Source organism: Pelodiscus sinensis, chromosome 5 (assembly GCF_052426305.1).
Source record: "Pelodiscus sinensis isolate ZL-2025 chromosome 5, ASM5242630v1, whole genome shotgun sequence".
NCBI lineage: Eukaryota > Metazoa > Chordata > Testudines > Trionychidae > Pelodiscus > Pelodiscus sinensis.
Genome location: NC_143056.1, coordinates 112965375 through 112977585, shown reverse-complemented (window position 1 = coordinate 112977585; position 12211 = coordinate 112965375). Strand labels below are relative to the sequence as shown.

The following is a 12211-nucleotide window of genomic DNA, read 5'->3' as shown; positions in this document are numbered from 1 at the left end:
AGCAGGCAAGTGGGCTCGGTGCCCGCCCTGGCCTGGGAGCTGAGAATAACTAAGTTACAGAAATGGGGTAACAGGGGATGCGGGAGCTGAGCTTCAGCGCCTCATCTATCTGCGAGCCGAGCCAAGGCGAGCTCTGCACTTTCGCTTTGCTTCCCGCGTGCCCGCGGTTACCTGGCGGGGAGGAGGAGCTGGCCGGGAGCCGGGACTGAAGGTGGCAGCACCGGCCGCGCCGCTCCCTCTAGCGCCGGGCCCAGCCTCTGCACCACTCGCACCAGGCGGCGCCGCGGCAGCTGGCCGCGAGCTGGGAACAAGCGCGAGGGCAGCCGCAGCCCGAGCCCCCCATTGGCATGGAGCGGAAGGTGGCCAGGGAGTTCAGGCACAAGGTAAGCGGGCAGCGCGCTGCCCTTCGCTAGCGGGGCTCTCTCCCCCGCTCAGTGGCTGCAGTGGTGGCGGGAGAGGCGAGAGGACATTTTGCTGGGACTATGGACTCTTGGTATCAATTAACCCGGATCCCGAGGAGAGGGCGAAGTGCCTGTGGTATCCCGGGGGAGAAAACCTCTCCTGGCAGGGCTGGAACTTCGCTCCCGGGCAGGACTCCTAGTTCACGGCAGCAAGTTGTCCGCCTCCATCTTCTGTCTAGTGAATTTGACCCGGATTCCCGGGCTCCTAGATCGGGGCGGTGTAAACCCAACAGGAGCGCTGCACTGTTGGTTTGATGGATGATGTCACTGGCAATACACAATATGCCCAATGAAGAGCAGAGGAGACTTTTAAAGTTGCTTAAAAACCCTTTGGGAGAAAAAAATGTGTCCCTTGGAATGAGAGTTGGCAGGACTCCATTTATTCAACAAAAGCTGGTTTGTTTCCTCCACCGAATCATACCACATCTATCTATACCAGACGGTTCATAATGAGGACATAAACCCAGGCCCAAAAGCCCAAGTCCAAATAATGGCCATTTGCAGTAACCAGTAGTAAATATTCAAAATAAATTCTATTTGGTCTTTACATCTGTGTGTCCAGTCAGCCATGTGCAAATATTCCTTATGGTCTAGCAATTCAATTTGCATGACCTGTAAGGTTGTAATCTACCCCCACAAATGCTCATTCCGCAAGGCCCATATTGGCATGTGTACAAGTCTGCTTTTGAAAAATTGAGTCTTGTATCTGAGTTCAGCCTTAAGCAGCTACTTATCCTTCAAGTTTCCAGTACAGTTCAACTTTTAAAGATCTTCTCTGTCATTTTTGCAGATCCCCTTCATAGATTTTTAAGAGAGGATATGTGTTAAATTATATAAAATTGTAATGAAAGTTTTAATGAATAGTCTGTTAGAATGAGGTAGCAGAACCACAAAGAAGCTCCTATAGGCAAATAAAAAATAAGGCTCTGAATATATTTTGATATTTAAATATCCAAACAATTACAAATGTCTAATAATTTGTCTTGTTTATTTATCATAGTCTCTAACTCTGTGTTGGACCAGGCAACCTATCTGATAGGCCTGTATCTCTGAGGCAATAATTATGGTTTTGGACATTGGACCTATTCCTCTTCATGTTGGCAATAATTTATAAATTATCCTGCTCACCCATTTTCATGCAAATAATCTTTACTCTCAACATAGGTCAGCGAAAGTAAATAGGATGAATATGAGTGTAACAACTACCCACCTAATTGTAGAGTTTCAGGATAAGACCCTTTGTTTAAACGGTTAAAATAGTCTGGTTTAGTGATGGAGTAATATTAGTTTTAATCTGTTTTGCATCTGTCATTTTCAATGTTTATTCTTCTTGAGTTAGAACAATAAAATATGCACTTAAACAGGTTCTGTGTGTCCTATCAATCAAATGAAATTTGCATTTGATTAATCAGGTCTTTGTTTCTACCATGCGAAAACTCTAAGTATAAATTATTTCCCAGTGTATTGACTAGTGCTTGAGTCTCTAATTCTTCTCAAAAGCCAGGATAAACAACTGGACTCTGCAGTATGCCTTGGAAGTTTATCCATACTGTATTTCACTTGCATTAATATCATATAGCTCTGATATTTCACAATATTTTTCTATGGATAAATACATTTTGACTGACTTCTAGATTACTATGCATATATAATTAAAATATTTTGTGAGCGACTCATTTTATTAATTATGCAAATTAAAGACAAAGAAATATCATGGATTTAAATAGTGTGAAAACACACAATTACACAAGGAAAATATTTACTTGCTGATAGGAGAGGATTCAAAGTTACACAGCTGCAGTAAGGATGCCCTGAAATGATAAGTATATGGTATTTCTGTACTAACAGATCCTATTTTGTGACTATGCCAATAATATTTTATTTCTTAATGAAAGTGTCTGCATTTATTTTTCAAAGTATTCTTTGTAACTACAACAACGTAATGTAAACTCTGAGACACGTGATTGATCCTGTAACATTTGACCCTTTGAGTAATAGCTTATAGATACCCTTATACAAGAGACGGTTCTAATTAACTTATGTTAAAAAATCAAGCCACAGTTGTTCATTGTACTATGATTCCTTAGAATTGATTTGTTATCCAATTTATCTGAATTTAGAAAGGGCAGGAAATGTCACACTGTTTATTATTGGTTTGTTTGGAATCTCTTCCTGGCTTAGTGGTACATTTATTGAAGTTCATTTAGGGGAAAAAAACAAATTTGCATATGCCATGGCATGTTTATATTTATATAAAGTATCTTTCTGTCTCTGCATCAGTCTACTAATAATGCATCTGATTTTTTTAAACCTGTAATGGTTGCACTGGTAGTAACAGGAAGTCTAGAATAGATTAGATGAATGGTCAAAAATCCTGCCTTTGACAGTGACCAGTATTAGATGCTTCTGAGAGGGAAAAACCTCCAATAATGGACAAATATAGAACAATTTGCTTCTAGGGAAAGTGTTTTCCTGATGCCTGCCAGAGGTTGGCTTACTCCCTGGAGTTCAAGGGTTTACATTCCTTTTGGTTTGTTTAGTGTTTAGTGTAACTGTGGGTGTTTTCTTTGTCCATATAAATGTCTGATACTCTTTAATCCTAGGTTTTTGGCTTCAGTGATATCTTGTAATAGTAAGTTCCATTGACTAAATGTGCAACATGACAACAGTGTTTCCTTTTATCAGTTTTAAATTTGCTTCCTTTTAATTTCACAGAATTTCTTCTTGGTTTTGTATTTTAAAAGTGTAAATTGGAGTATTCATCTGGCCTCCTCTGTACTATTTGTTCTCTATAATTCTGCCTTAAATCTCTGATTCAGTTACTTTAGTGAATTAACCAATTCCAGTCTGTTCAATCTCTTTCCATATGGAAATTTTTCCATGCCTTCAGGTTTCACCATCTCTGTCTGTGAATTCTTTCTGTCTGCTATATCCTTTTGAGATTGCTTAAGCATATAAATCAACAGCATGTACTTATCTATACAATGCCATTATAACATTATCAGTATTTTCCTTATGCATCCTTACATGTTGTTTATTTGGGTTTGTTGACTTCCCTGGTTTTCACTGAGCTAATGTTTATATCAATAAACACTATGGCTGCGTCTAGACTGGCTCGATTTTGCGGAAATACTTTTAACTGAAAAGTTTTTCCGTTAAAAGTATTTCCGCAAAAGAGCGTCTAGATTGGCACGGATGCTTTTGCGCAAAAAGTGCTTTTGCCTAAAAGCATCCGTGCCCAGTATAGACGCGCTTTTGTGCAAGAAAGCTCCGATCAGGCTTTCTTGCGCAAAAAATTAAGGTGCCTGTCTACACTGGCCCTCTTGTGCAAGTATTCTTGCGTAAGAGGGCTTATCCCTGAGTGGGAGCGTCAAAGTATTTGCGCAAGAAGCACTGAATTCTTACATTAGAACGTCAGTGCTCTTGCGCAAATTCAAGCAGCCAGTGTAGACAGCTGGCAAAATATTGCCAGTCTAGACACACCCTATGGGTTGAGTTATTGTAATATCCCACTCTTTCTCACCACCCAGTGAAAAACTTCCTTTCATTCATTGGTTACTGGTTAAAAGAGAGGAAATAAAGGGTAGGTATAAATCATCAGTTTTCAGAATGGAGAGAGGTGTCCCTGAGAGGTTTGTTCTGGTATCAGTCCTATTAAACATTTGATCCTAAATGATCTGAAAAAAAGGGGTAAACACAGAGGTGGCAAAGTTTGCAAGTGATACAAAACTACTGAAGATCGTTAAATCCCAGGCCAACGGTGAAGAGCTACAAAAGGATCTCACAAAACTGAATGACTGGGCAACAAAATGGCAGATGAAATTCAATGTTGATAAATGCGCAAAGTAATGCACACTGAAAAATATGCTCCTAACTATACATATAAAATCCATGGTATGCTCACATCTTGAATCCTGCATCCAAATGTAGTAACCCCATCCTCAAAAAAGCTATATTGGAATTGGAAAAGGTTCAGAAAGGGACAACAAAAAATATTTGGGATATGAGGAGAGATTGATAAGACTGGGATTTCTCAGTTTGGGAAAGAGACGAGTGGGAGGAATATGATAGAGGTCTATAAATTTCTGATGGGGGTGGAGAAAGTAAATAAGGAAGTGCTATTTACTCCTCATAACACAAGAACTAGGGATCACCCAATGAAATCAATAAGCAGCAGGTTTAAATCAAACAAAAGTAAGTATTTTTTTCCACAGAACTTGCAATCAGTGTTCCCGCTAAAATTTTCCATCCATAAGAGGAGCGAGTTTTGGCTTGTGCACCAATATTGAGGTCATATGCGCTTATTCAGATGTGTGCCACCGTTGCACCCATCAATTACTAACAAATATATTCATATATAAAATTTGAAATTTTAGGGAGGAAAGAATACTAAAACAGCCCTTTCCCAGTCACAAAGAATAAAAAGAGCTGTTAAATCATCACTTTCACCCACACATCTTTATTATTAAGGCTGACCCTAAGTGTCAATGTACTGTATTTGTCCCACAATCTGCTTATTGACCACCCCCCTGCACTATGTGATTTGTCACCACACACACTATGGAAGGCCTTACAGTCATTCTGAAGGAAATGGGTGCTTCCTAACCAATGAATCTGTAACTAATGAATTGTGATGGTTGTTTAACTCTAAAAAATTTAGCTAAGATCAGATAGAGGAAACTTGGAAGGAAAAGATGGAGTTACACATTGCTAAAATACAGAAGTTATCAAAGCACAGGCCAAAAGAGATCTCAGCTGCAAAAAATACCCCCAAGCTTGGTCAGAGCTTAAAAATACAAAAGAATAGCAGTTTAAAAATGTAAGCAACTTAAATGTCATTTTTTCATAACTTGCAATTTACACACATGCCCCCAAAGCTCTTTGAAAGTCATTTTTAAAACAAAAAAGTTCAAAACTTCAGCTAGTAAGAAAGTTAAAAATATTTAGTCTCTCAATAAAAATAGCAAGGGACCTCAAATTTTAAAAAAATACTTAAAGATATATATATATACCTAAAATAAATCAGCTTTTTAAAAATGTCACTAAAAATCCATTCAAATATTTTATTCAAGGTTGCAAAACTGACCTCTATTCTTTATCTGGCAGTGAGCATCTACAGACAGCCGTAACTTTGTTACTTAACTCTTCAAGTGTCCTGATGCTTTCACAAAGTTTAATTTTTCCCCATAATTGATTAATATTAAATATAAAATAAGTGAAAATAAAAAGAGAAACCCAAAATAAATACCCTAAATACCTGTGAATAATAAATCAACTAAAACAATATAAATGATCATTAAAATAAAATTTTTAAATAATTATAGGCATTCCTATAAAATACAAAAAATAATACTTCTTACTTAAAATCTTTTAAAACCTCATAAAAGGCCACCCAGCTAGGTGGTTTACAAACAAAAACGAATCAAGCACACACACACACACACACACACACACACAATCAATAAAGCCCAACTATTAAACTCCTTTTCAAAATAGGGGTGTGAATGGTTAACATCACCCTGCTGGGTGATGCTTACTACTTACAATAACTGGTGGGTTGCTCCAGCTCTGTGGGGCCTGACACGCCACAGACAGGCATGCTCCTGTCTGGCAGGATCAGCCTCCACCTTAGCTAGGGCCACACAGCTTCTGGCTCTGGCCCTGGCCGGGACCGCCAGAAGAGCCGCTGACAGCCGCTTGCAACGTGGCTCCAGCTCTGTCCGCAGCCAGGGCCACCAGAGTAGCTGCTGCCCGCCACACAGCCTGCAGCTCCAGCCTTGGGGAAGCTAGGGCCAGGGCCACGTTGTGGCTGGATTGCTGTTTCTGGGGTGGGGCACCTGCCTACCATACGGCCCCACCACAGAGTGACTGAGCAGCCACTGTGCTGCTCTTTTGAGGAGGTGGACAGGAGGCAAAATTTTGGTGTGCGCCTATGCAGGCGCACACCTTAGAGGGAACCCTGCTTGCAGTCAACCTGAGGAACTCCTTGTCAGAAGATGTTGTGAAAGCCAAGACTATAACAGGGTTAAAAAAAAACTAGATAAACTTATGGAGGATAGGTCCATAAACGGCTATTAGCCTGGTTGGGCAGGGATGGTATCCCCTGGCCTCTGTTTTCCAGAAGCTGAGAATGGGCATCAGGTGATGAGTCACTTGATGATTACAAGAAGGTAGGAAGATAGGCTACTGGGCTAGATGGACTGTTGACTTTCCCTCTTAAAAGCAAGGAAATGTAAATTTATGTGTCCCCTCTCCATCATGACCAAACACCCACACAAAACATTTTCTACTTCCTGTCTTCATATGTCCTATCTCCAACAGATAAGGAAACATACGTTATATATAATAGAAAATATTAATTACAATCTCAGCATCATTAGGAAATATTCAGGATGAACATATGTGCACAAGTGTGTAGTGTGTGTTATATGATTGTGGGGGAAGTTTGAGCTGAACACTGTACTGAGGAGAAGGAACATGTAGTGTGTTTCTTTCTCCATTGACGTTCTTTGTGAAGATGCAAAATCATTCACTCAGTGAAAATGGGATATGGGGAAATTAGGGTAATGAAAAGATTAAAAACTGTGTTTAGCAAAATCTATGGCCAGACAGTGTAGCCTCAAGAGAGGGAGAGTGGCGAGGGGAACTCTTTTCTAAAGTTTTTTTTATTAGGCTGATATTGTCTTCTGCTGCTTCTTATATCTGTTTTTGTTTGCAATAAAATGTTGTTTTACAGCAGCAAATAAAAGCAAATCATCTATTTAATGTTCTTAACAGATTTAGAGTAGATATCCTGTACCTAAGCCAAAAAGCAATCAACCATCCACAAGAGTCTCACATTTAAAGAGCCAACAGCACAACTACAATTTTCTTACCTTTTTGTAGTATTCGGAAAGTCAGAAATATATTGTTGCTGTTTTCTTTTGTTTCAGCATCACTTTTAGCATTCCAGCATGTCTTTATTACTCTCATTACTGCAGTTGAAGTATAATCTATTTTGCCTTTTGGTATGCAGTAAACGAAAAGATCTCATTCATGCTGGTGTTAATCATAACCCATAAGTCAGAAGAGTTTAAAAGTATGGAACAGGATTAGGTGAGATTAGAATGTGGTTTATAAGATCTCTTAACCCATAGAAGTGGCACTGTTCCATTTAAGAAATTAATGGCAATGGTGAATCATCATCAGGTGAGCATGAATTTATAATGCAGTGTGGTTGCTATAAGAGAACAGTGCTGCCCTTGAATATATAAGCAGGGGAATATCTAGTAGAAGTAGTAAGTTTTGTTGTTGTTTCCCTGGATATAACGAGAGGGACACTATTAATGACATGCTGTGCCCAATTGTGGTCTCATGTTTTTAAACGGAATATTGGAAAAATTGGAAAAGATCCAGAAAAGAACTGGAGAAATTATTTGAATTGTGGAAAAATTGCCTTTATAGTGAGAGGCTAAAGGTCTATCTGATTAGCTTATCAAACAGGCTGTTAGGTAGAGCATAGTTTATAAGTACCTACATGAGGAAGAGATTTCTGGTAGCAGAAGGCTCTTCAAGTTTACAGACAAAGGCATTACAAGAGCCAATGGATGGAAGCTGAAGTTAGACAAGTTCAGATGAGAAATAAGGGTAGGGTTGCCAGGAGTCCAGTATTCACCCAGACAGTCCAGTATTTTTGCTTCCTGTCCGGTAAAAAAAATCAGAGAATACCGGACACCTGAGATGACCGGTATTTTCTGTTCTTTTTTCCCTGGCCAGGAGGTGAAAATGCCGGACTTCTGGCAACCCTACAAACACTCAGCATCTGGCCTCCCCTCAACCCCCCCGGCTCCCAACACACCCAGCCCCCTAACCTCAGAATCCATGCTTACCTGGTTCCGCAAGTCTGCCGGCACAAAATGGCTGCCGACTAAGGGGAATGGGTCTTAGAGCTCAACCGCTCTCCTGTTCCTATCCCTGCACTTACTCTTAAAGGGGACATGCTGTTATAATGCTGTTTTATTTAATTTTTTTTTTGCTTAATAAGTCTTGGAGTCCTTTTTTTTTTTTTTTTTTTTTTTTTTTCACTCAACAACTTTGCTTCCCTCCCCTCCTTGTTTTTCCTTCAACATAATTTTTTCCCGTTTTTTTTTTTTTTTTTGAGTGGGGGGGGTCAGTATTTTTGTTTCAACCATCTGGCAACACTAAATAAGGGACAGATTCAACATCTGGCAGAGGGGCTGGAGCCTGCCAGGGTTGGTGGCCTGGCTGTCTGGCCAGCAGCCCAGGCACGGCCGAGGCTGAAAGGTACAAGGAGGTCATGGCTGGTGGTAGGGGCCCAGACTGGGCCAAAACAGAGCTGGCAACGGGGAGGAGCGGTAGGCTGGGGGAGCCAGTGGCTGTGGGGCCTTCCCTGATCTGGTAAATTCCTTCATTGACTGGCCCAAGGGTGCTGGAGCATGGAGGTTCAACCTGTATACAGGCAGTCCCCGGGTTACGTACAAGATAGGGACTGTAGGTTTGTTCTTAAGTTGAATTTGTATGTAAGTCGGAACTGGTACATACTGTAGGGGAAACTCTACCCAAACATTTCTCCAGAGCTCAGTTTTATTCTCCCACACCTCACTTCCCTCAGTCCTCTATTCTCAAGCTGAGGTGTCTGCTGAGAAAAGCCGCTCCGTGTCTCCCTGGTCTGCTGTGGGGGGTGCTAGCTTCGTGTCTCCTTGATCTGCTGGGGTGAAGCAGCTAGTGCGGGATTGCCTCACCCTGTTTGTAAGTAGGGATCCGATGTAAGTCGGATCCATGTAACCCGGGGACTGCCTGTATTGCTTGTTTTATGTGAGAAGTCAGAGTAGATTATCATAATGCATCCTTCAGGACTTGCAATATATGGTTCCCTATTCCACCTCTCAAGTGTCTTCAATGTTTTTCTCAGGATTAGATTGGTATGAAATATCAGTATTTGTGTTACTGGGCTGAATCCATTCTGGGAAGAGTCCCTAGACCCGTTGTGATAGGCAGTACCAAAGAGCTTACAACATAAGCGAATGATAAGAGACAACAGATGGATACAACAGTCCACTGAGTGGGGGAGGCAAGGCTGCTGGAAAATTATTACGTTGAATGGAATACACTGCAGTTTCAGCCCATAGGCTGATGAGTTGTCAATACGAGTTTTTTGCAGGAGAGAACATTTTTAAAGATTGTATCAGTGATGGCTTTGTAGATTTTTATGGAAAGTTTCTGCCATGTATAAGAGGTAGTATCTGACAGCGCAATGCAATGTTGTAGGGGAAATTTTCATGAGCAGACTCTGCAGGCAAGTATTATTAGGATGGTTTTGAGTGTATCAGTAGACTTTCATAGATTCAAGGCCAGAATGGATCATTAATAGGTAGTGCAGAAACCTGCAGCCATTAACATCTTAAAGGTGAAGAAAAAGTGGCTTATGTTTGTAGTGCAAAAGTGGAAACTAGTGGAGGGTTATCGATTAGGAGGGGCAAGGTGACACAGTCTGAGCATTAGGCCAAGAAAATGATCTTAGAAACAGCATTTTGAATAGACTGGACCTTTGGCAGACCAGGTCAAGGTCAGAAAGAAAGAGGTCCAGGTCATCAAGTCATGAAATGGTGAAGGTTTTTATGAGAATGTTGGTGGAATGGACAGAGAGAAAAGGCTGTATGTTGTGTGAGAAGAAACAGCAAAATTGAGACACTCTGTTCTTCCCTCCCACTGTTGAAAACTAGGAAGAGTTGGGAACATGGCAACCCTTCCTAAAACTAAACATGTGGTGGCTACAACTTCATGGCTAGATGGTGCAGATTTCAGTTCTTCTTTAAAAAAAAAACTTTGATGGATAATGTCAATGTTTATATATACAGATTTTTTTTCAATTTGTATCAAATTTAAATTTTCACAGTTGTGGGAAACTGTGAGAGATGGACAATATGGAGGGTCTAACAATAATGACATTTGATGTTGAGAATAAAAAAGTTAAAGCTTTGTCACATTTAAAACACAAATTGTCAACATCACATTTCAAATATACAAAGTAAATACCTCTTAAATCAAACTCTCGTAAATTCTCAAGAAGCATTTTCCTTTTTTTAACCTACGGGCAAATTTCAGTTATTGTCAATGGAAATATTTTTCCTTCAGCTTGTTTATATGGCAAAATTTGACATTACTTGACATTTACTGACCATCAAGCCAACCCATGATGCACAACATATTGTGTATGTAACATGCATATCATTTTTACTGGGGTGTCCTCCACTCAGACAGGAAGAAGGGTTGCTGTTTGGATTTTAGGTCTGTAGAAAGAATTTATTAGTGGTTTGGATGTATTGCTCAAGAGTCTTAAGCATCCTTCTTTGGCACCTTAGAAGCAGTAGCTAGGTTCATTGTACCAGATTTTGTGTTGAATTTACAGCTACTGTACAAAGTATTGGAGGTCAGTGTGTTTGCGTAAGTGCAGATCCATGGAGATTTTGGTTCATTGTATACCACCAAATAGAATGCAACCATGTTATTAGATTTTTACACATATTTTCTTTCCTGAATTCTGAAGTTCACTGTAGCAATTTCTTATTTATGCTATCAGTCACACAATCTTGCTCTGTGCATAAGTGTCTAACTTTTAATTGTGCAGTAAATGTTTTGTTGAAAGGGAAAAAAGCTACGTATAATCAATTATATATGAAATCATGCTGGTTTTGGAGGGCAAGACGAGATTTATAATGCAGAGTGAAGCATTAATTTAACTTAAATGTAATGCAAAGATATTGTAAATATAGAATAAAATGAATATGCTCATTCGCTTTTGCCCTTGGACTTTGTCTCAGTAACTTTGCCTTTACCTTAGCTGTAAATTATGCTTTTATAAAAATTTATCTTCTCCAAAAGCAAAATTTCTGTGATGCAATCTGTCAGAGAGGAGGCCAGTGTGTTTCCATGGGTCTCACAAAAGACAGAAATTGCCATGTGACAGATCTGAATTTTTGTAAAATTTTATTTTAGTGTAGTTAGCAAAGTGGAAGCCTTGTAATCTGACCCAACTTTAAGTGAATGCACTGTTACAGAGTGCGGAAGTAATGAATAGCAAGCAGCCAGCTCTGTCAGAGTACCAGAGCCAAAAGGAAGAATCTAGGCTAGTGGGTAGTTTACCTCACAGTATATGAAAGATGCAAACATCAGAACTTTAAAGGCTCTAAACTTATATTGTAGTTACCTTGAATGTGACGTTGCTTGTGAAAGCATGTGCTATATTGATGAATGGCCAAAAAGGTTTCTGAAAATATTTATTCAGCAATACAGTCGTTACCAGGTAAGATAACGCTTGTGATATTACAGCATGTTGCAATGCACTGCCAAATGGATTACTAACACTCAAAATCTGTGGTGACAAGTTTGGGACATAGCTGTCAATCCTTTAGTATTTTAAAAAAATTCCTCTTTGCTTTAGGTTCCAAATTCTGAAGCCATATTGACTTTTTAGGATGTTATTTGTGTATTAGATTACTTTTCCCATTGAAATCATTGTCCCTTTGCTCAGGAATTTGTGAAAGTCTTGTACATTTAACATTTATGGTTATTTAGTCATAGAATTAAAAGTATGCCTTTATATTTTCAGGTTGACTTGCTTATTGACAATGAAGCAGAGAAGGATTACCTTTATGATGTGCTACGGATGTACCACCAGTAAGCTTGAACTTCCGACTTTTTCAAAAGCAGTTATAGAACCATTGCATTTTTATTTAAAGATTAAACAGCTA

General features: G+C 39.6%; 1 protein-coding gene across 1 annotated transcript in view; it reads left to right on the top strand.

Annotated features, from left to right (window-relative positions):
* The first annotated feature begins 206 nt into the window (after positions 1-206).
* The window catches only part of USH1C (USH1 protein network component harmonin), a 102559-nt gene continuing 90554 nt past the window's right edge, over positions 207-12211 (top strand). The window contains exons 1-2 of the mRNA XM_089778829.1: positions 207-383; positions 12070-12137. Coding sequence (XP_089634955.1) covers positions 348-383; positions 12070-12137 — 104 coding nt within the window. The 5' untranslated portion in view covers positions 207-347. The remainder of the gene's footprint in view (positions 384-12069; positions 12138-12211) is intronic.